General features: G+C 37.0%; 1 protein-coding gene across 31 annotated transcripts in view; it reads right to left on the bottom strand.

Annotated features, from left to right (window-relative positions):
- Nucleotides 1-24,439, bottom strand: part of DLG2 (discs large MAGUK scaffold protein 2) — a 1,976,108-nt gene that overhangs the window by 298,666 nt on the left and 1,653,003 nt on the right. For all 31 annotated transcript variants that reach the window (XM_049098993.1, XM_025419434.3, XM_025419437.3 and 28 more), the window contains one exon: nt 9,087-9,189. In XM_049098993.1, coding sequence (XP_048954950.1) covers nt 9,087-9,189 — 103 coding nt within the window. The remainder of the gene's footprint in view (nt 1-9,086; nt 9,190-24,439) is intronic.

Here is a 24,439-nt window from a genome sequence, read left to right as displayed (position 1 = left end):
AATCTGCAGACTCTGTTTGCAGGAATCATCTTTTCTGTCATACGCTATGGTGCTATGTGTTAGTTGGAGGTTGGGGAGTTAAAAAAGCAACTGGGAGAAGGCTAAGAAAAAGATACATTAAGTGAAGGAACATCCTGGGAGATTTCTAGTTGCAGGAGAAGGCAGTACCTGTTGGTGGAGTCTATAGGAATATGAGAGAGATTTGTGGATAAACAAATGGCTAAGCAATGCAAATTCTAGAGTCATATAAAGTTTTGTGTAAGTTTCCTTCCTAATAGTTCGGTAAAACTTAGAATATGTCAATCAAATTAATTAAACAAAATTTAATGCAACATATTTGGAGAAACCCAATATGTGGCAATACAGAATATCACTAAGGATGAACTGATGATGGATGGATGGGCAGATGGATGAAGGATGCCACATGAAAAAGCTAGGATAGGGAAGAGGAAAAGCATAATATATTTGAACTGTTTCTTGAACTATCCATATTCCCAGTTTTTTTTTTGATTAATAGTAATTGCTTACACTTTTATTTTTTTAATAATAAATTTATTTTTTATTGGTGTTCAATTTTCCAACATACAGAATAACACCCAGTGCTCATCCCACCAAGTGCTCCCCTCAGTGCCCGCCACCCAGTCACCCCCACCCCCCACCCTCCTCCTCTTCCCAGAGTTAGGAGTCTTCCATGTTCTGACTCCCTTTCTGATATTTCCTACCTATTTCTTCTCCCTTCCCCTCTATTCCCTTTCACTATTATTTATATTCCCCTAATGAATGAGACCATATAATGTTTGTCCTTCTCCGATTGACTTATTTCACTCAGCATAATATCCTCCAGTTCCATCCACGTTGAAGCAAATGGTGGGTATTTGTGCTTACACTTTTAAAGCTCTTTTATATCTATCTTTCAATTGTGATACATGAATAAAAGCAATTAACAAGACTAATAAGCTAGAAATGAAAGTGAAATTATGTATATAAAAAGCCCTGAGGTTCCATAAGAATTTTTCAAGCCTCTTTTGATCATAATAATCTAATTGGATTAGATTTCTTGGGCTATTTAAACCATCAGCCATCATGAGCTACTACAGTAAATTCAAAGAATTAAGAAACTCACTAGGTGTTTAGCTGTCTAGCTAGCCTCAGCTTTAATAGCGCCTAAGTTTTAAGATATTGAACTGCTTTCAGTTCAATATTTTAACTGATATGTAGAATGTAGAACTACAGATGTAGATGTTGTAGTCCCACCCATATCAGGCTCCCAGCATGGAGCCTGCTTCTCCCTCTGCCAGTGTCTCTGCCTCTCTCTCTCTGAATAAATAAATAAAATCTTTTTAAAAATGTACAATAAATTGTTAATCTTGAAAGCCCCAACCAGCAACAAGTGTTGCTACTTGAATTAAACTTAAAACCATTATTAAAGGTTTCAAATTCTCTTAAACACAGAGAGCAATTTCCACCAATAGAGATTGGTGTAGATGTTGACTGAGCTTCAGTTCCTCCATCTGTGAAGCTGGATAAGGTGATCATTAAGAATTCTTCCAACTCTCAATTTCCATTTCTCAATTATTTTAGTTAAATCACACAGAATGCACCAAATGATTCAGATTGTACATTCATTTCTTCTTAAAGAATGCAAAAAATGCAATGCAGTATTAGTGACAAAAATCTTCAAATAATGGAATTTATACTTTTCAACTACTTGAGGAGTTATGTCTTTTAGCTAGGATTCAGTAACTGGAGAGTTCTTTTGAAAATATTTTACTCATCCTAACTTTTTATTTTTAAATGAGAAAATGAAAACCCATAAAGATGAATAGCTAGCATGAGGTCACACAGCTAGAATTAGAGTTGGCACCAGTATACTGGTCTTCTCTTCCTAGTCCAGAGTCTTGCACAGTACTTTCCATTCCAAAGCTCATCCTGAATGTTCCCTGATGATGCTGATGCAATTTCTGACCAAGACCTACAGCTGGACTTTATGAATATTGCGTAGGCATTTAAGATGCAGTTATTTGCATTGAGAAAATATCTTAATATGCCACAGCTGCTCATTCATATGCATAAAGTTATGTAGATATTGATTTAAAGAAAGAAATATAGCTTGCATTGAAAGTAAGCTTCTTGTATATTGTATGTTTTTTCATTTCTGGGAAACTTTAGGTATAGAAATTGTCTACATTTTTTTCAGAGGATAAATTGTGTATTCATTTTAAGTTTTCATCACATCTTTGACCTTATAGAGAAATAGACATGGTGTCCAACTCTGGCTTAAGCCTGTGATTTAATTCAGAATAGTAACTCTGGAAAAGATAAGAGTTTCACATCATTCTGAGAAGAATGAGTGCTTTTCTTTCTGAATTAGCTTCACAATTTAAAAGGAGTAAAAAAGATTACTGAACCAAACTTCTGCCTTAAAATATAATAAGTTACTTAAAGAAATTTTAAAGTGATGCCTTACTGACTTTCTTTTGGTCTGTAAAGTCATCTATCAGGATGAAGTTCAATCTTACCTCATCTTAACTCAGTGCTTCCTTATTCACTTGCAGGAGAGGCCATAATGAAAGGGAATGAAGCCTAAATAGGTTCATTGTTTCACTAGATGAGAAGTTCTAGCAAGATTTATGGGGGATCCCTGGGTGGCGCAGCGGTTTGGCGCCTGCCTTTGGCCCAGGGCGCGATCCTGGAGACCCGGGATCGAATCCCACATCAGGCTCCCGGTGCATGGAGCCTGCTTCTCCCTCTGCCTATGTCTCTGCCTCTCTCTCTCTCTCTCTGTTACTATCATTAATAAAAAATTAAAAAAAAAGATTTATGAATGTGTTTGGTAATCTGTATTTAGAGGAGAGGTATAGGCTAGGGAGAGGTGAATGACAGATGAACTTCTTAGATCCTCTGTAGCCTCACCTGTCTTTAGTAAAACCACCGAGGGATGACCAATCGTTAACACATGCCAGAAATCAAACCTAGTGATGCTGCTTATGTGACATCTCCCTGTACTCTAGGCAGAAGGACTCCAACCCAGAGTGACAAGCCACAATTTTTGCAGGGTCCTCAAGGATTCTAGTGCAGCACTTCTCAAACTAATGTACACATAAATAACCTATGGATCTTGATAAAATGTAGACTCTAACTTAGGAGGCTGGAGTTGGGGCTTGAGATTGTGCATTTCTATCAGCTAACTGGTATCTATGCTGCTGGTTCAAAAACCATACTTGGTAGACCAAGACTTTCGAATAATTCCTTTCTTCCCCTACCTTCTGGCATGCGTTACTCCCTGATTTCCTTGAGATCTCTACTGAAATATGGAGTCATTAACTAGGCCTTCTCTGCCCACCATATATTTTTATGTTATCACTTTTACCTTTCTTCCTATTTATTTATATTACCTATCATCATCTAGCAAATTTAATATTTATTTGAGAGGGACTTTTGTTTCACTGCTTTATCATCTCCTGAGAACATTGAGTGGGGCATAGTAAGTGTTCAGTAAAAATATCCATTAACTGAATACATGTATAAATGAACAACATGGCCAATCTGCCACAACTCCATAAACCAGACCAAATTTATAAGTCTCCAGGCAATAATTAACTCTGTCCATCAGGCTTTTCTTTCAAGGAACTCAAGTAGTCTGTTAAAAGATAAAAGATGGATTGTAAGGAAGTATTAAATAACTATATTGTACATGAGAAACTAATAATACACTGTATGTTAACTAATGGGAATTTGAATAAGTTTTTTTTTAAAAGGGAAAAATCAGACCCCTCCCACTGTCTACTCAAGTTCCCGCTTGCTGATAGGAACCGCCATTGACCTCTTCTTCTCTACTTGCAGGCCCTTCTGAAGCCTTTGCAATATCCAAAACAATGCTCCAAGTAGTCAGATTACAGCTAAGAGGATATTAGTGTTTGTTATAGGAATATCTTGGCAATTAAATGTCTCTATTTTGTGCTTTATCAAACAATTTATATTATTCACTTCATTCTCATAGTACTATCTTGTACTTTGTGATTTCAACATTAGTCAGTGATCTCATAGTAAATATAGGTATTATTACATATTGAGAAGGCAGCAAATGCTATAAAGGTTTGCTCCAGTCTGATTCAGAGAGAAATGCTGTGTTAGACTCTTTTGGACAAATGCATAATTTGGTTATAATCAATGACTTTTTTAAGGTTTATTTATTTGTTTGAGAGAGAGAGAGAGAGAGAGAATGAGTGGGAGGGGCAGAGAGAGAGAGAATCTCCAGCAGACTGAGAATGGAGCCTGATGTGGGGGCCTGATCTCGTGATCCTGAGATCATAACCTCAACTGACTGAGCCAAGAGTGAGACACTCAACTGACTAAGCCACCCAGGCACCCCAATGACTTTTTAAAATTCATCAATGGTGTTAAAGTTTAATTTTGGAACTTTAAAAAAATGTTAGAAGCTTAATCATCTTTGTGTTATATTACAGAATAATAGCTGTAGATTTTCCTCAATGCAGGAGAAAAGATGTTTATTCACTAGGGTCACTTTTGTTTGTAATAAAAAAAGGTACCACCTAAAAACTTCATCAACACTAAATATCCAGTCTGGGGATTCATTTACCATTTTCTGCATCTAATATCAAAACTCCAGGCAATTCATTTAATATTCATTCAGCAAATACTTCTTAAACACTTACTATTAATTATTTGCCAACACACTGAAGATATTATACTGCACTTCTAAAACAAATGGAGATCCATTCAATAACTCTTTAATAAAGTATAGTCAAATTCATATTAAGCAAATTCTCATAGGACATAAAATGAGTGATAAATGAGTTCTTGCCTTCTAGAAGCGTACTTGAGTGGGAAAATGTGCAAATCATGTTAAGGGACACACAAACTATCTGAATACAGGTCTGGAGAGCTCAGAGAAAGAATAAATCAACACTTACTTAACAGATAAAAGATGACATCGTAGTGGAATTGACATCTGTAGGTCCTCAAAATGGGATCCCACTAAGAAAATGGAATTCCAGGGAGAAGAACTCACATAAGCAAAGGCCCAGAAACATGACTGTTCAGGACCAAATGTTGAGGAGCAGAAAGCAGTCCTATGTAGCAGTGGGAGGATAAAAGAGGATGATGCTGGTGAGTGATGATGGTGGAGTTAGTGGGAAGGGAGCATGGTGGTTGGCTGGGACCATGTTGTGAAGGGCGTGGAGTTTGTGCACAGGCACCTTGGAGTCATATCTTTCAGAACAGTAATTCTGAAAATGATGAGGAAGATGGCCGGAGAGGGATAGGAAAGGGATATATATATATATATATATATATATCATTAGACTTTTTTTTACAAGAATTAACTTCCCATATTGCTTAAGTAGAGTTATTTCTTAAGTATCAGATACATGACCCCCTTAAAAAAAGAAATAGAGAAAATAACTTCATTATTCTCTTCCTATTATCAATACAATACACATTAGTTTCCAAGTAGCTGTGATAGAAAGTAGATTATTCATGGTATAAGTGAATCAGAATCATACCACCAAAAGAAACATTGTTTGCATGTTACTCTTCACATTTGGTTTTAATTCTACTACCTGGAACTAGACATTGAATGCAATTTGATGATGGATAGAGTAATTTAGACAACTGGGGCCAAGATCATTTTAGGCAGAAGTGAGTATAACAACTTTGGCCTTACTTTGTATGGTGAAACTTGTCAAGGAAGACATTTATTGTTACGTTATGTTAATTCTAAATAATTTATAATTATTCCAATAATGTGCTAAGTCTTATGGAAGACACAGTTGGAAACTGTTTTCATATTTTGCAATACACATTTGTTTAACACTTTTTTTCTTTGAGTCAAAAATGAAAATATTCAAGTAGTAAAACTGAATCAGCCCTCCAATTTTCAATTATTTTCAAGTGGAAACTCAAGTGCTAAAGAGTGGTAAATTATATTCACTAGTTCAGCAACTCTTTAAGAAATACCAATAATATGTACACCACTAAAAATTGAATTATTAGTGAACAAAATATAGGTTTTGTGCTTGCACACACAGAGCTCACTATCTTTTTTAGTTTAGCAAGATATTTTTTTTCTCCCTGCTTTTCAGAATAGAAATTTCACCCATTTTTAAAAGTCTAGCTCCATTTCCCCATTTCCATGAAGTACTCTTGTACTGTTCTGACTCCTGCCTGCATGGTTTATCCCTTCTCTGACAGTCCATAATTTTCAGAGACGGTGTCATTATTTTGCAATTTTGGTCCTATGTCATCAGGAAATGATCTCTATTAAATGTATCTAAGTCCTTTCTTCTCAATTAGATTAAAAAATTCCTTAAAGACAAAGACTTACAATGTGGTTAAGCACCAAATTTTCTGAATATCTAGTAATATTAAGGAAGGAATCTACTATATTCCTGATAAAAGCACTCGAAAGTAACTTAAAAACTTATTTACTGGAAGCCTGGTTCTTGATCACACCAAAAGAGATGTCAATAAAATTTGTCTTAGCACAGACACCTCACAATACTGGTGCAAATGAAGGGCCTCTGATAAGAATTTCCTAATGACTCTTACTTTTCACTTGTTGTTTTCAAGATAAATTGCTCATTATTTCTTAAATATGTGGTATAGCTTAAATGTCCCTAAATGATCTAAACAACAACCCAATCAGTTTTCCATTTCAAACAATAGTTAAATTAATGCTCAGTTATACATTAAATTTACAAAGGGAGAAAGATGATTGCTTGATGTTACATTACCACATTTCCAACTGATTTAACGCTGTGACAAATTAGAATAGACTATTAAAATAGGAAGTTCTATGAATCCTATCTGTACTTTGGCATTTTGAAATAAGCTGCTTGTTTTCATTTACAGATTTCTTTAGAAGCACTTTGAAAATCTATTTACATGATTTTTAGGACGTGTTTTGAACAGGCATCTTCACAAAGTACAGCAGAGTATCCAAACTAAATATACTGTTAAAAGGAAACAAAAGCTGTAGGAAGCTTAAGATGAAGATTTATGTGATAGGACTATGACATGCTTGTTCTCTCATATAACCCTTATGAGTTTAAAATCACTCTGTTCAAGGTCATTTGAATGGCTATCTTTACTACCAAGGGCTTCTAATTGGTGTAATTGATGTTTGAGATGAAATTTTTCAAAAATAGGAAAACAGCCTGGGATATTTATGCCATGTGCCAGATTATGGTGAAAGGCATGCACTTTGAGACTGAATGAAAACAGCTACAAAGAATATGGAAAAATCCCATGGAAAAGTTCTTATTCTATATGAAGTAGAATTTGCTCATCAGATTATGCTAACCCAGATGTTTTTATTTTCTGTTTTACAATGGATACTTTGGGGGCCAATTTATTCCTATTAGAAGACATGTCTACTAATTTTTAAGAATAGAAAGACTCAAAACTCTCTGGGAAGAACACTTTCCCCCGGTGCTGTCATCATTCATCTTTGACAACACAAATCTCTTCTTTCCCAGATCTCTGGCCATACTGGGTGAGGCCAATAGGAGAAAGTATTTAATACGTTTTTTAATAGCTCAATTGCAAATTCTAATTCTAAAGGCATGCAAAATAAATATAACATGCCAAAGACATATGCAGAGTGTTTTATTTTCACGTGAAATATGTGGTTGGCCACCATTACGGTAAAATCTAAGATGCCACAGGCAAGACACAAACCTCAGCCTTCTAAAGAACAACAGACCAACTGACATTAAGAAAGAATCACTTTACAAGGTCAAAGAAACTCTTCATACCCCTACGCAAAAAGGCTCTCCCTTAAAGGCATCTTGTACTTTCATGTTTATCTGTTAATTGACCTGTCTGCTAGCCATGTGGACCAAGGGTAATTAACTACATTTCTTAAAGACAGAAACCACATTCTTCTGCTTTATGTAAAAAGTCTAGCCCACTGTAGCATGCTTAACTGCATTTCATTAGCAAAAGGGAGTAATCTACATACAAATTTGCAGAAAAATCAACTACATAACAGGTAATGTCCAGGTTGTCTCATTGAACCTTATTCTGATCATAGAAACAGATGTTGAAACACACCAAAGAGTAGGGTATGACTAATGCAATTTAGGATATCTTATCAAGTCTCAGTTGGTTAATTCACTTTATGACATCTCACCAAGTTTCAGAGTTTACAGGAGTATCTTACAAATACTATAGCAGAAAGAACGAGAAAAAAAAAAATCCACATCACGGACAACCAAAAACCATGTTAGTGTTAAGAAGAGTTAATGCCACAAAGAGAGAATATGGTCCACTGATCATGTCTGTTTCTCTCTCTCCTTCCTGCTTCTGAAGGGATTCAGGACATCCACCCTCCCCCACCAAATGTGCCACTTTGGCATGTGGATTTTGACCTGAAGGCAATCTCAAAACCCTACAGGCTCAAGAGAAACTTTTGCCCCTCCTATAAATACACAGACGAATCTCACTCGGGGGTCTTTCCCAGAACAAGGGTTATTAGCAGAGATAAATTTTATCTGAGTGACCCATCTGTACGGCAAGGCAAACATCTCATTACCAAACATCTGTTCTTCTTATGGTTCTGTGAGCGCACTCCTTTCTTCTGAAGCCCCAGACCCCTGCCTGCTTCTTAGTTCAAGATGACATATCTACCTTATTTTGCCTGTCTGTGTGGATTCCCCCATACATCTGCTATGAAATCTGATTTTCTCCTATTAATCTGTCTCATGTCAATTTGATGCTTAGTCCACATTAATTCTTTTGATAGTGTCCATTGCTGACCAAATATGTATACCAGATTAGAACGTAAATAAAAAAGCTGATGCTAGGTTTTATATTTTTTTTCAAATTCATTTTTCAAACAAGACTTTCTAACTGATGTTTTCCTTGGAAGATTAAGGGTAATGAAGCCTCATGTTCTTTGAACATGGGGCACCCATTTTTCAGGATAGTTAAAATTTTTTTTCAGGATAGTTAAAAAAAAAAACCCTAATTGGTGGAGATTGGTTAATACAGGTGATCAGAAATGTGGGCACGCATTCACAAAGAAATATATGGGGACATTGTAAGCCTGGGTTCTCACTGACCTTCAGGTTGATATTGTGCTATAATGGTCACCGTCTGTCCAGCCCCCTTCAGTGCAGCAGCAGCCTGTTCATGCGATGCTCCACGGAGATCAATGCCATTCACCTGAAAGAGGAAGTCAGAGAATTTTGGTATTTTGAAAGGCATATTACTCTGATAGAAGAAAAAAGTTTCTCCAAACTGAGAAGCTGTCTAAGATTATGTCACCTGCCCCAAAACACCTCCTGTCCTACCAAGGCATTTGAGTGTTACTTAGAAAGTTTCAGGCTCTTGACAACGTTCAGTTAGCAAAGACATGAAATTTCATCTTGTGGCATTTATAGCATGTCTGCCTGGGCTGAAACTGTCTATGCATGTCTACAATAATTTTAGTGTGTGCATTTAATATGTCTCTGTGAGTTTCCTAGATTTCTGGGGTGGATATGAGCCTTCAAAATTAGAGGAAAAACAGGATAATAAGGAGAGACACATGTAATGTACATAGACGAGTATGTGCTGACAGATTAATATATTCAGATGAGGTTCTGAGTAGACTGTATGAAATGCGGCTGGCTACCCGCCAAATCCCTCGTTTTGGTCATGTGCCTGGTCCTGTCATCCTGAGCTTGGTTAGACAGCCCTGAGCCTTGTTCCAAAATAAACTTGACTGCCCCATTTCTCACGTACAATTCCAGAATGAATTCTGACAAAATGAAATAAAGAATGCCTGGAGTTTATGTTGCTGTTGCTAACTCCCATTTTGGGGCTGATGCCAAAAGAGAAACAGAACATCCAAAAAACAAGCATAAAACTCTGCTGAGAGGGAAAAATCATTCTGAAGTCAAATTTAATGAGAAGTAAAAGCTAAAATCTTTCTCAAATCAATTTAGTCTAAGTCAACATAACATAATTACTGAGTGCTTTCCGATGACAGGGCTCTGTTTCTGCCCCAGGAGAGGGGCCATGGGTGGAAAACAAAGGTGAACAAGGCAAGCCCTTAAGAAGCTTTTCTGCTTCCACTGAACACATAGTAATTCCACTTTTCTAACTTACATAGACCTAGTTTTTTGCAGTTGAAACCAGAAATCTGCTTCCTTTTATTACAGAGAGGTTGGCTACCATGGATGAAAAATTAAAAATAACAACAACAACAACTTGACCAGACACATGTAAAATATAAAATCTTATTTTGCCTTTTATCGATCCTTTTAGACAATGACACTGGATGGTGGATAGTGAGTTGCCGCTGTTTCCCTGTCAGGCCTGGAATATATGTAATCTTTAATTCCACAACCTAGTCTTCTCATAATAACTTTGTGAAAGTCTCCTTATCTACTTTTATAATTTTCCATGCCTCTTCCCTGGCTTTCTATTCTGGTGAATTCCTTACTGAAATCATTGATGACATGGTAACATCAAGAAGTCCCCTGAGCTGGGTGTGGCCTGACTGTGCCACTCACCAGCTGAATGACTGTGCTTTTGCCTCCTAAGACTCAATACTCTTCTGCCTCAAAGGGAAGTGACTGGGAGGCTCTTTGAGTCTAAAGATGCTTTGAACTACTGAATTCCGGATTCACTTGAACTACAGAATTCCGGATTCACTTGTTAGTAGATGACAGTCATTTCAGAGACTGTCTAGGCACGGATGAGTCATAATATGACTCAGACAGCTGGAAGAGACAGGAAAAGTAATTAGATGTAGGCTCTTGCCTGCAGGAAGCTAAATGCACAAACTCCGTGGGCCAAATAATCTCTTCTCTTGTCAAACAATTAGGGTTAATATCTTATTAAAAAATAATATATGATCATGGTAAATGAATTCCAATGTTTTAGAAAGGTATCTAAGGAAAAGTAAAAAAATCCCCTCATCATCTTTACTCTCAGATGCACCCAATGTTAGCAGTTTTTTGTGTATACTTTTTAGAAATCTACTATATGTGTATGCATGCACATAACTTTATTTCTGTTTCTTTATATATTTAAATATATCACCACATCTTTATTTAAGTGAGTAGGATCATATATATAAATATATATATATATATTTTTTTTCTATAACTTGTTTCTGTTTTGCTTTTCATTTAACAATATATCTTGGACACCTTCCATATCAGCTCATACCATTTTACCTTTTTTTTTTTTTTAAGATTTTATTTATTTATTCATGAGAATACACAGAGAGGAGAGAGAGAGAGGCAGAGACACAGGCAGAGGGAGAAGCAGGCTCCATGCAGGGAGCCCGACATGGGACTCGATCCAGGGTCTCCAGGATCACACCCTGGGCTGCAGGCGGCACTAAACTGCTGAGCCACCAGGGCTGCCCACCATTTTACCTTTTTAACAGGAGCCCAGGAGTCCATGGTATTGATAGACCAGCATTTTTTGCAATAGGATTCCTACCATTGTAAGGTTGTAAGGTTGTGTCCAGCTTTTTGTTACTACAAACACTTATGAAGGTGTTTCTGAAGGACAAATTCCCTAGAAAGATACTTTCTAAGTCAAAGGGTACATGTATTATTCGATTCTTTTAATTTGCTCTTGTATGTTTTTAACATAATTATTTATTCACAAAACAACCAGACACTCATAAAGGAATAAGCAAAAAGAAAAAGGCCAGAATCTTCTTGCCCAAATAATGTATTGATATAAAAAATAAAATTAATGTATGTACATAATGCACATACATGAAAATTAAAGCAATATGAAAGGCATAAAAATAAAATGATCCCCCTAATTCTTATTATTCTAAGGATAAACATTTTGATGGCTTCTTATATATACTACCAATTATTTTCGTTATGAACATAAGCAGGTTTATCAAGTTAAAACTTTAAAATTTTATACAAATAAGATATTATATTTTTTTATACTTTTATCTTTTCCACTTACTAATATATCTTAGAGAACTTTCTTCATTCATATATTCCTATACAGTGTCTCATCCCTTTTGATAGCTATGTTCTATTATGCAACATAAATTTATTTTAACAGTGTAGCTTTGATGGCCCCTTCGATTGTTACAGCATTTTGCTATTCTAAACAATGCTGCAATAAATACCATGTAATATTAAGTTGTTGGGTAAAGGGTATGAAGTGTTAAATTTTGATGCTATTGCCAAGTTGTCTCCAAAAATGTATATTCCCACAAATAAAATATGATTGACTTTCTTCAGTCTTGTAGAAATTGCATATACTGCAATATTTGACCTTTGCCATTCTGATATGTACACAATTGTATTTTTCACTTTTACCTTTCTAAGAATTATGAAGTTAAGCATCTTTTTATATGTTTGCTAATTATTTGCATTTCTTTTTGCATAAAATGGCAATTTTCTTATTTCACCTATTTTTTATTTGAATAGTTTTTAAAAATATTTATTTATTTATGAGAAAGAGAGTCGGGAGAAAGGGCAGAGGGACAAGGAGAGAAACAGAGTCCCTTTGCAGAGCGTGAAGCCCAATGCAAGGCTTCCAGGACTGTGAGATCACGACCTGGGCCAAAATCAAGAATTAGATGCTTAACTGACTGTGCCACCCAGGTGTCCCTGTTTAGTTTGTTCTTTTAAATATTTATCTGCCTATTAAGAATATTAGTGTTTCATCTCAGATAACTATTGCAAATATTCTTATTAGTTTGGTATTTGTATTTTGTATTATTGTATTGTAACTGTTAACTTTTTCCTGGTATGCTATTTCTTGCCATACAGAAGTTTAAAATGTTTGATACAATTACATTTATCCCTTTTTTTTCCATTTTAGCTTTTGAGTTTTATATCTACCCCTCTCCAATATACTTAACAAACTACCCATATTTTCTTCTAGTACAACCAGAGTTTAATTTTTAGCCACTCAATCTTTGATCTACTGGAAGACAGTTTAGTGGGTTTTTTTTAAAGATTTATTAATTTATTTATTCATGAGAGACACAGAGAGAAAGAGAGAGAGAGAGAGAGAGAGAGAGAGAGAGGCAGAGACACAAGCAGAGGGAGAAACAGGCACCAAGTAGGGAGCCCAACATGGGACTCGATTCTGGTCTCCAGGATCACGCCCTGGGCTAAAGGTGGCGCTAAACCGCTGAGCCACCTGGGCTGCCCCCAGTTTAGTGTTTGATATGAAAACCAGCTGAACACCCACACTTTCTCAGACCTTTCCTTTATAGTATCAAATTTCTACATAAAATCTTTTAATATTCTAACATTCCTCTGAAATTTTCTCAATCCACTAAGAGGAACATTGAAAAGTGGGAAGGAACAGAAGATTTGGAATCAGAGAACTGGGTTTGAATTCTGAGTTGACTAGTTATATCTAAATAACTTGGGAAAGTCAATTAACTTCTTCAAATCTCAGCGTTCTCACCTATGAAATGGGTATAATATCTACCTCTCTATCAGGACTGTTGCATAAAATAAATGAGAAAATATCTGTAAAGCCCTTAACATAGACCTTGGTACAAACAGGCATTCAGCCAAAAGTATCTATTATTGCTGTATTTTTTCAGAGCTGTGATTACAAGCGATGAAATAAAATCTAATGGAAATTAGTTAATACAAAATATAAGATATGAGTTCCCTTTTTTTTATGAACACAGAATTTCAGTACTGGAATGAAGTATGAAATGACCTTAGAAACTTGTTCATCCAGCACTTAGACATTAGAACATTAAAGTCATTCTCATAGGAGAAGGGACCTGCCCAAAGTCATATCAGAGTTAGCATAGTGTTGGACCAGCCTTGGTCTTTTCTCGTCCAGCTGAGACTTCTTCCCACTATAGCAGATGTGCTCTACTATGGGTGCATGCTCATTTTCTACTGGGCCAGTACTCACCGAATCTTGCTATTATCCTGAACAATACCACACTACCCAGGTACCTACTGATTTTCTTCCAGATTTTAGCAAACATACTCTCCTTCAGTCAAATTCTTCAAGGTCACTTTGACTCTTATTTCCATCCCTGAGCTTTTGAGTTTTTACCAGTAATTGTTGCTCAGATAGGATTTTTAGATGCATTCAAAAATAGCTTACATCATTGATATGACTTTTTTTTTAAAACCAATGTTTTTTAAAATTTACTTATGTATTTTAGAGAGGGAGAGCATGAGTGGAGGGAAGGGCAGAGGAAGAGGAAGAGAATCTCAAGCAGAATCGCTTCCAAGCACAGAGCCTGATGGGGGGGGTGGCAGCTAATCCCATGACTCTGAGATCATGACCTACGCAGAAACCAAGATTCGGGTGCCTAACTGACTGAGCCACCTAGATACCACAGAGAGGGAGAGAGAATCTTGAGCAGACTCCACACCAAGCATGAAGCCTGACTTGGGGCTTTGTCCCATGACCCTGAGATCACGACCTGAGCTGAAACCAAGAGTTGGACATTTAATTGACTGCACTACCTAGGTGTCCCTGACAGGACATTTTAAAATACCAAGTGTGACAGAACCTCATATATTTATTATTTTTATTTTTCTACTTCAGCTTAAATTTTTCTTTAAGCACAGACTGGAGGATTGGATATCATTGTTCTTGAGATTGATAATTATAACCATTGTTAACATTCATTGAGCCTCAAGCATGTTCAAGTACTTATACATATTATATGTTAAAGAATTATTATAATATATATTTATTACATTATTACACTTAGATATTTATACATTAGTTCATAATCCTTAGGAGGCTGAGATTATTTTTCCGATTTCACAAATAAAGGAATTGAGCTCAGAGAGAATCACTAACCTGTTCAAAGTTAAACAGTTAGAAAAGGTTAAGAATTTAAAATAGTCTAATTAAAACCCCTAAGCTCTTAATTCCAATTCCTACTGCTCTTCCTTTAATATTCTATTCAATTCTGAGGGTCTACGCTTATAAGATTCCAATTCTGAAGCATGCCTCTCCAGCTCCCTGAGACTGAGAGAGCACAGTTGGGTGTGGCACCCTGGTTGGCTTTACCATGGCCTCAAGCAACCTGGTTTAAACACCATGACCCAGTTTATAATGATTAGATTATGCCAAACTGAAGCCAAAGCTTTGGGCAGGCTAGAGAAATTCCATCTATTGCTGTATATGTATACACCTTTCACTGAATCATACAAAGAAAATCTATTTGTTATGACATCCTTTTCATAACCATGTTGGTAATCAATAGAGATTTTAGCACTTCTAGTTAATTCAAGTAGTTGTAGGTTTTATTCAGATGCTAATGTAAAGGTGAACAGTGCACCATGTCCAGAGTTAATCTTTCCTCTGTTTTTAAAAGATGAATATTATATTGGCTACCTTAACCACTAGGTCTCCTGGCCTGGGGCTCCAGAGATTATCTGAGTAAATGACTCTATATTTTCCAGAAAATTTTATCTATTTTTTAGTATTTTAAAAATAATGATATCAAAATCAGAGAATTTCAGAAATGAGGAGAGCCCGTTTGCATGTAGGTATGCCTTTAAGCCAATTCCGCCACATTATATATTCTTATATCCTTGTCTCCCATCCTGTTGACCTTTTTATTTTCTTTAATTTAGGCATATCTATATCTTTGCACATGCTATTTTCTCTGTCTGGAACATAATTTTTCATCTCTTCTTCACCTGGAAAACTTCTCTCAGTTTTTAAAGATTCAGTCTGAATGGACTACAGATTGTGCTTACTTGTGAACCCCTCATGGTAGGAGTTCATCTTATTGGAACTTGTGTCCCTAGCATAGCACCTGGCCAATAGTAGGTGCACAATAACTAATGAGTGAACAAATAAGTGAATGGGTGGAAAATATATTCACATTACATTATTCCAGGAAAATGGTCATCTAAGCTTGATGTGACACTGGCTTTACTCTGATGTACTCACTGTCCTTCACAGAAATCCATTCCACTTGGGGTCAGCTCTCATGATTAAAAAAAAAAAAAAAGTTCTTTGTGTTGAATCTAAATCATGTTCCTGGAACGTTCTACCTCTTGGTTCTACCCCCTTCTTCCAAGGGCTCACAAAACATTTCTTCTTTCTTAGTATTTTTTTCTTATATGATTCTCTTTCTAACATTTGAGGATAGTTTTCTCATTTCTAGGTCAAAGGACCTCACTTCCTTCCTCGTCTTTCCATATCATTCTTACCAAATGACCACTTGCCTCAGCTTACATACTTCTAGTGACAGGGAACTCTTCCTTTCCTTAGTATGTCCATTCCATTTTGGGGTGGCTCTTATGAGTGTTATTTCTAGAATCTTGATTTTATTTAATACCTGATCAGAGACTCAGCAGAATGCATGTGAGGTGAAGTATGACAATGGGGATATTTACTAATGGCTATTAACCTTTTTATTTTTTTAAATATTTTATTTATTTATTCATGAGAGATACATAGAGAGAGAAAGAGGCAGAGACACAGGCAGAGGGAGAAGCAGGCTCCATGCAGGGAGCCTGACGTGGGACTTGATCCCGGGTCTCCAGGATCACGCCCTGGGCTGAAGGCAGGCGCTAAACTGCTGAGCCACGTGGGCTGCTTAGGCTATTAACTTTTAATGTATACCCAGTATAGTATCTACAGGTAAACACAGTGCTGATACAAGTTTTGTTTTTAAAAACTAACCATTTTAGTTATTTCTTTTTCCAATTTAAGAGAGGAAGTGAAAGTGAATGGCATATAGCTATTATAAAGCAATTCACCATTCAATAACTAAAAAAACGTAATTAAGCAGCAGGGGGGAAATGCTATGACAGGAACAGGGGCCCTACTGAAGGTGTGAAGGGGTATGAGAAAGTTTTCTGGAGGAAGTGAAATCAGAAACAAGAATGTGAGTGAGCTATCCAGGTAAGGATGGGTAGGAATGCCCACAGAGGGCTGTGGAGGGAAGTATGGGTAGAGGAGTAGCAAGAGTATTCCAGGTAGAGAGAGGAGGGACATGTGAAGGTCTGGAGGTGGGATGGGACTTGACACATCTGAAGAAAAGAAAGTAGTTGTTAGCAAATGGCAAAGAGGGGAAAAAGGAGAGTAGGAAGGAGGTGAGTGACAACAAGGGAGAAATGAAGGTGGTGGTGATGATGATGATGATGGTAGAGGTGGTGATGATAGCTGACATGCACATAGCACTTACTCTGTGGCAGGCAATGTTCTAAGCATTTCCTATTATTAATTCCCTAACCCTCATAATATTTCTATAAGTAAGAACACATAATAATGCCCATTTTACAGAGGAAGAGATTGAGGCACAGTAATTAAATAGATCCCCCAGGTCCACTAGTTATAAATGGCAAAACCAAGACTTAAACTCAGGCAATCTGAATCTCTCTTTGTTTTGCTTGTGTCTCATGATTTTTCTTATCCTTGAAATTGTCAATAAAGTTTGATACTGAGTAAAATTCCTAATCATTCCTAACTATGACATATTAATGCTTTCCAAAGATCTGGCAATCAGCATGACAAGCCATATCAGCGAATGTAGAGTTTATTTTGATGTAATGGCGAACCATCTCTCAACTTAGAATTGAGAAATATTACGTTACCATCACTCCTATACCCTAGGAGCACTACAGCCAGAGAAAATGCAGGAGGTGTCTGCTGTTGCCAACCCTGCTAAGGGCCTTTCAGATGAACTGATCACTTTGGAAATGCTTCTCAAAGGGCAGTGCCACTGCTTGTGGCTGCTTTGGTTTTCCTTTAAAAAAAAAAAGATTTTATTTATTTATTCACGAGAGACACAGAGAAAGGCACAGACACAGGCAGAGGGAGAGACAGGTTCCATGCAGGGAGCCTGATGTGTACTCGATTCCGGGTCTCCAGGGTCACGCCCTGGGCTGAAGTGACGCTAAACCGCTGAGCCACCCAGGCTGCCCTGCTTTGGTTTTCCATCTCAGCTCAAGTCATTTGCCTGCTCTGAGAACTGTCACAGGAAGAACACTGGTTTAGAGTTGGAGGGCCAGTATTCAAACCTTGATCCTGCTATTTCTTAACTCCAGGACCTTGGGTAAGTTACCTAACCCATTTGAGCTTCAGTTTCTCCATATGCAACAAAGATATTAATGCCTATTTTGCTGGTTTGTTGTCAGGATGATTGGAGATAATGCGAATAATGCACTTAATACTTCACACACTGAGTAGGTCATCAGTGGTTGCTATTCCTACTAGAGCATATCTATTACCTATGAACCAGGATTTTAAAATGGCTTTTATTGGCAATAATAAAATCAAAGTATAGATTTAGTGTAAGATTGTCTTGGAATAAAAGTAGCTAAAAACTACAAATTTAACTGAATCATCATGAAAAAATGCAAAGAGGTGACCCCGTGGGAAAGGGGGAGATAATTGGCACCAGATTTCAATTAAAACTAGTCGGTACAGAACACAGGGGGACTATTTCAAGTACATTATTTCATAGCGGGGGGTCTAGCTGGTACATGGCATGGGGCAGCAGGGAAGAAACTGGGGCAGAATCCAAACTATTTCTACTTTATTCAGAGAGACTAGGGATAATAAGATAAGCAAATGTACTACCAGTGAATTAAATGAATGTAGAAGGCTCCAACTTTTCTCAAGGGGGAAGAAATCTATTCTCATTTTCTTAAAGTAATGTGATGTAGTGAGGTAGAAATTTGTGTTTAGTTGCTAACTCTTCCACTAACTTACTCAGGCCAGCCACTGAGCTGCTGTGGAAAACGGAATGTTCCAGGCCCCACTGTCTCTAGGTCCCCTGTTATTTGAAATTTGATGATTTCCATGGCTTAAAAATAACATCTCAGAAGTGTTTTATAGACAGTAGTAAATTGTTTTCACATCTCATATTTCTTACCTAATAAGTTTCTTACCTATAAACAAATATAATAAAAGCTTCCCATGTATTGACTGATCCTTATCACATGCTTGTGAGGGAAGTAAGGAAACTATAAATACCACATTTAATCTTAAAGTGTGTGCAAGCTGGAATGGCTGCCATAGAACATGGAGAGAAAAAACATGGTACCCGCAGAAGTGGACCTTGAATGCCAAGTTAAAACAATTTTTTCAGTAAGTGGTGGTGCTGAGGAGGGGATGGTTTAACACAATTGAAGCATTTAACACAATTTGACTCACATTTGGGCTAGGATAACTATGGCAAGAGTGAAAAGTTGGAGTTGAAGAACTAAATGATGAAAAAGAGGATAATGAGATGGGAGACTATTGCAATATTATAAATTGTTGATGATGCAAGGCTGAATTAGAAAATTGAGAATGCGGACACCTGGATGGCTCATGGTTGAGTGTCTGCCTTTGGCTCAGGTTATGATCCCAGGGTCTTGGGATCGAGTCCCACATCAGGCTCCCTGTGGGGATCCTGCTTCTCCCTCTGCCTATGTCTCGCCTCTCTCTCTGTATCTCTCATGAATAAATAATTAAGATTAAAAAAAAAAGAAAATTGAGAATGGAACTGTGGGAAAGGGCCATAGACTTGAGAGAGGACACAGAGAGAGGTTCTAGATAGCTGTTCTCAAATACTTCTAGGGACTACATAGAGTTTAAATAATATTTATAATAATGTGAATGTTTGGAAATGGAAGCTGAGAAAGGTCATCAGGGGAGTGATGATATCATTATTCAGAATGGGAATGCAGGGTAGAAAGTGAGTTTGGACAACAGGATAACACATTTTACTTTGGACACGTTGAGTTTGCTATGTCTCTTGGACAGCTACGATTTTGCTGGTAGTGAAGAAATAACTATCTGAAGCTTAGAGAAATAATTAATGTTAATAATCAATTTAGTCTGGGGATCCTTAAGGTCAGTCAGTACCCTGATGTGACTAGCCCCAGCTGTAGAAGAGGCTTGCTGTACGAAGGTCAGATTAGTTAGCAATAGCGCCTGCTATATAATAAGGATATATAATTATTAGCTATTATTGACACCTCCCCTGACACACACAAAGAGGATGACCTGGACTAGTATAAAATTATCTCAATAAAGACTCAGCAGAGCAATGAGAAGTACTAGGGTTATAGGTACTGAAAGAGGGAGAATGGCACTCTGGAAAGCACTGCCTTAGGAATTATGAGTCCTGAGTTTCAGTCTCACCCTGCTGTTAGCTTATTTCACTTTGGGAGTCTATTTCCCTCTCAGGGGCTCAGTTTCTTCATATAGAAAGAGAGCCTTATACTAAATCACTGAGGTCCCCCATCCAGTGCTTAATAAACAAATATATTCCATGCTCAATATGTATTCTGTTGACAACGTGAGAAAAGCAAACAGTTCATTTAGTGATAACTTTCCAAACACCCTCCAGCATGTCTCAGAGTGAATAAACTATAAATTGTGTTTGAAGTGGAAATTTCTAATTAAGTTTCTTTTTCCTCCTGGAGGCTGTTGCGCTTGTTGCAGAGTGATAACATTTCTGACAGTAGCTGCATGAGAGCTCAAGACCAGAATCCACCTGGAGCAGAGGCAGAATGAAAAACTGATACTGGATATTTACACAGCTTGGCAGTTAAAATTAACATCCCTTTTAAATTTGGCTTGCTGATGCAAAAATAAACATGTATTAAAAAAAAAAGAAAAATGTTTTAGTTTACCAGGACATATAGAGAGCTGATCATTTTGAAGACTTTAACTAAAAATAATCCAAATATTTATATATATGTTTTTATTACATAATTATATATTATATATTTATACATACTTTTATTATATACTTATATATTATACATTTATATATAATTTTATTTTATGTATTTTTATATTTACATTATATATTTATACATATAATCTCACATATATAACATAATTTTTCAAACCCAATTTAGTATAGGCTAAGACAATAAATAACAGGATTCCTGTGTTTTGAGTACAAGAATATATTGCAAGAGTATGTAAGCAAAAATAGTTGAAGTCTTCCTTATAACATCTTATATAAATACAAGATAATACTAGTATTTCTACCTCTGATTCTTAACTCTAGACTTGTAAATCTATGTGCTTACTTCACTTCTCCAGCTGGATGTCTAAAATTTTTCAAACTTACCATGCTCAAGATCAAACATTTTAAAAAAGATTTTATTTATTTATTCATAAGAGATACACAGAGAGAAGCAGAGACATAGGCAGAGGGAGAAGTAGGCTCCCCGTGGGAAGCCTGATGAGGAACTTGATCCCAGAACCCCAGGATCATGACCTGAGCCGAAGGCAGATGCTCAACCAGTGAGGCACCCAGGCGTCCCTCAAACTCAAACTCTTAATTTTCTCCTGAACTTGTGTCTGGGCAATTTTGCCACCTTCAGCAAAGGAGTAATACGACCATTCACCACTCAAACCACTCAGCCAAGAACCTACTTGCCAATCTTAATTCTCCTTCTTCCCACCTGGCCATGCAATCCATCAGCATGTCTGTTTACTCTAGCTCCAAACCATATTGCAAGTCCACTTTTTTCCAACTCCCCCATCCCTCTTGGCAAAGCGACCACTTCTCCCAGGTATATTGCACTAGGCCCCTGATTGGGCTCTCTGCTCTCACACTGGCCCCCCATGCCCCCTCTATCCTTTTTGGCCCAACAACCATTGGGATCTTTTCAAAATATGTATATGTATATCAGACCATGCCTCTCTCCTGCTAATTTTTTTTTTTTTACACCGACTTCTTGGTGTACTTTGGATACAATCCAAACAACTTGCCTTGACCTTGACCAATCCTTCTCATTCTATCTCATTCTGGCCTCTGCCTCCCTCACTATTTCACAGGCACAAGGGCTTTAGATTTGCTTCACCTAAGTCCAATTTCCCTCCAGCCTTGGGTCACTCGTACCAACTGTCTTCCTTAGCAATTCTTATATTTGACCCCTTATTTTTATAAGTCTCAGCTTAAAGACTGTCCCTTTTAAAGTAGGCTGGTAAAAAAATAAAAATAAAAAAAAATAAAGTAGGCTGGTAGCCTATCTTTAACACCCTTTTTCAATTTCTTATGAAACTTAGGTCCACCTGATATTTTGTGATTATCCCACCCACCCCAAGAATAGCTTCCTGTGAATAGGACCTTTGTCTCTTTTGCCTCAATACTTCTAAGGCCTACAATACTACGCAGATATTTCACAATACTCCTTGAATTAATAAATGATAGCTACTAGATCACATTATTTTATTTAAGTAATTAAAATCTGACCACCAGTTATTGCATACTTATTATGAGCCAAATGCTGATCAGAGTCCTTTTCAGAAGGAATTTGTCCTTTATGCAGGAGAATGGTTGATTAAACTGGAGTCACTAAATCTGAATCCTTGGGGGTGGGGTCCAAGAATCTTTTTTATTTATTTTTAAATTTTTATTTATTTATTTTTAAAGATTTTATTTATTTATTCATGAGAGACAGACAGAGAGAGAGAGAGAGAGAGAGAGAGAAAGGCAGAGACACAGGCAGAGGGAGAAGCAGTCTCCATGCAGGGAGCCTGACGTAGGACCTGATCCCGGGTCTCCAGGATCACACCCTGGGCTGAAGGCAGCACTAAACCACTGACCCACCCAGGCTGCCCCCAAGAATCTTTATTCTTAAAAAATTCTCTAATGACAGATGCTCAGTCAGATGCAGGCAGCTCTGTGGAGATGTAGCTCCTTGTCCTCTATGTACTCTAGCTGCTCCTTCATCATATATACTTGATTTTAGTCTCAAGTTGTACTTTTACTCTTATGCTTTACAAAAATCTCTGGCCCTTTGAGCCTCTATCACCAATGAGGACATAGGTGATAGTGAAATGGCTCTGGAGCCTTCTTTAAGATATGCTCTGGGAGGGAATACATGAACATGGAAACAGTGGCCCATACCACCTACAATAGACCCATTTTCTTCATTCCAGGGTTCTGTCTACATACTGCACTTTGGGCATGGGTGTCTGTTGGTACAAGTGTCTCTCTCAGCTATGTAAAGCTGTAGATATGACAACCTTGAAGCCCCCATCCCATGTCTCAATTCCCCTGAATACATGGTTCCTAGGGAATCACTCACTTGCAAATCACCCATGCCCCCAAACTGCTCAGGCAAAAGGTAAAACTTTGGGGTGTGAGGCTACACTTCTACCTTCTGAGATCTGCTTTGTATCTCACACTCTAAGCCCTCTACTCTGGGATGGGATGTGTGTGCTTCCCAGGCCAATGGATTCCCTCAGGTTAGTGTCAGATTTGAAGCTGAGGCCTTTCCTTGATGGATGGTGGTAATAAAAGCAACCTTCTGAGTTTGCTTGGCATGTTCTTACTTTTGAAATCAAGGGGCTGACTGCAAATGCTCAGTCATTTTTTTAAAAAAAAATTAGTTTTCTGTGGTTTCTGGGTTTCTGATATTGAACTATTGCTAAATTTAATCTACTGTTAAAAACATCATAAAAAATCATCAATAGGGAATTGATTAAATAAAGTATTAGGGAATATGATGTAGCCATTAAAAACAAGGGCATACATGCCTAATATTCTCATACCAACAAATATCTGTGGTATATTGCTAAATTAAAGAACTATAACAAAACTATACATATATAGATAACCTTGATTATTAAAAGAAAAAGGAAGGAAGGAAGAGAGATAGATGATAGATAGATAGATAGATAGATAGATAGATAGATAGATAGATGATATAGAAAATGCCTGAAAGGCTACACAACCAAATGCTAAGAGAGGCTTTAGTGGGCTATGGTCTTGAGGCCATGATGACTGGGGTAATGCTGAAGAGGAAAGAAGAGATTACATTTTATTTTACAGTCTTTAGTAGTGCCTGAATAATCCTTAAGTGAACATGTATTGTCTTATAACAATTTTCAAAGTTATATAAGAAAAGTTTTAACTACTGAATTTGAGATTTGTGTTACTTTGACAGTAAAAAAAAAGGGTTGCCAAGACACACTAGAATCACAGTGACGTTTATAGAAAAAATGTAAGTTATAATCAAATATTCATGCATTACATAAAGTCAATGAACAGAGAGTTTCTGATCGTCTTCTTTGTGACAGTCATTGTACGGAGCTTTGGAATGTACTGGTGAAGAAAGCAATGGCTCTGCCCTCAGTGGCTTAGGATCTAAGAGCAGTTCTCCACTGGGCATGGAAATGTGGAGGAGGGGGATATTCTTTGTTCTTAAAATGTCAGAGTCTGGGGTGAGCTTTGACATTAATTGTGCAAGGCGCAGGCATGTTAAATGTTCTGCAAAATGTGGTACAGTCACATGCAGTGAAAAATTGTCCTTTCAAAAAATGCAGTCGCACCTACAATAAGAAATACACATAGATATGCTAATTCCAAATGAACCTCAATGAGATTATACATGGAAGAGGTTCTTGGTTTCTTTTCTTTTCCCCTTGCATGGATGACTTTAATCATAAGCATTAAAATTAATTTTAATGGAAGAAAAAACCGGTTATATCTGTCAAATAGTCCATTTCTAAAGTATTGAAA

Source organism: Canis lupus, chromosome 21 (assembly GCF_003254725.2).
Source record: "Canis lupus dingo isolate Sandy chromosome 21, ASM325472v2, whole genome shotgun sequence".
NCBI classification, from domain to species: domain Eukaryota; kingdom Metazoa; phylum Chordata; class Mammalia; order Carnivora; family Canidae; genus Canis; species Canis lupus.
This window is presented reverse-complemented; position numbering and strand designations above follow the sequence as displayed.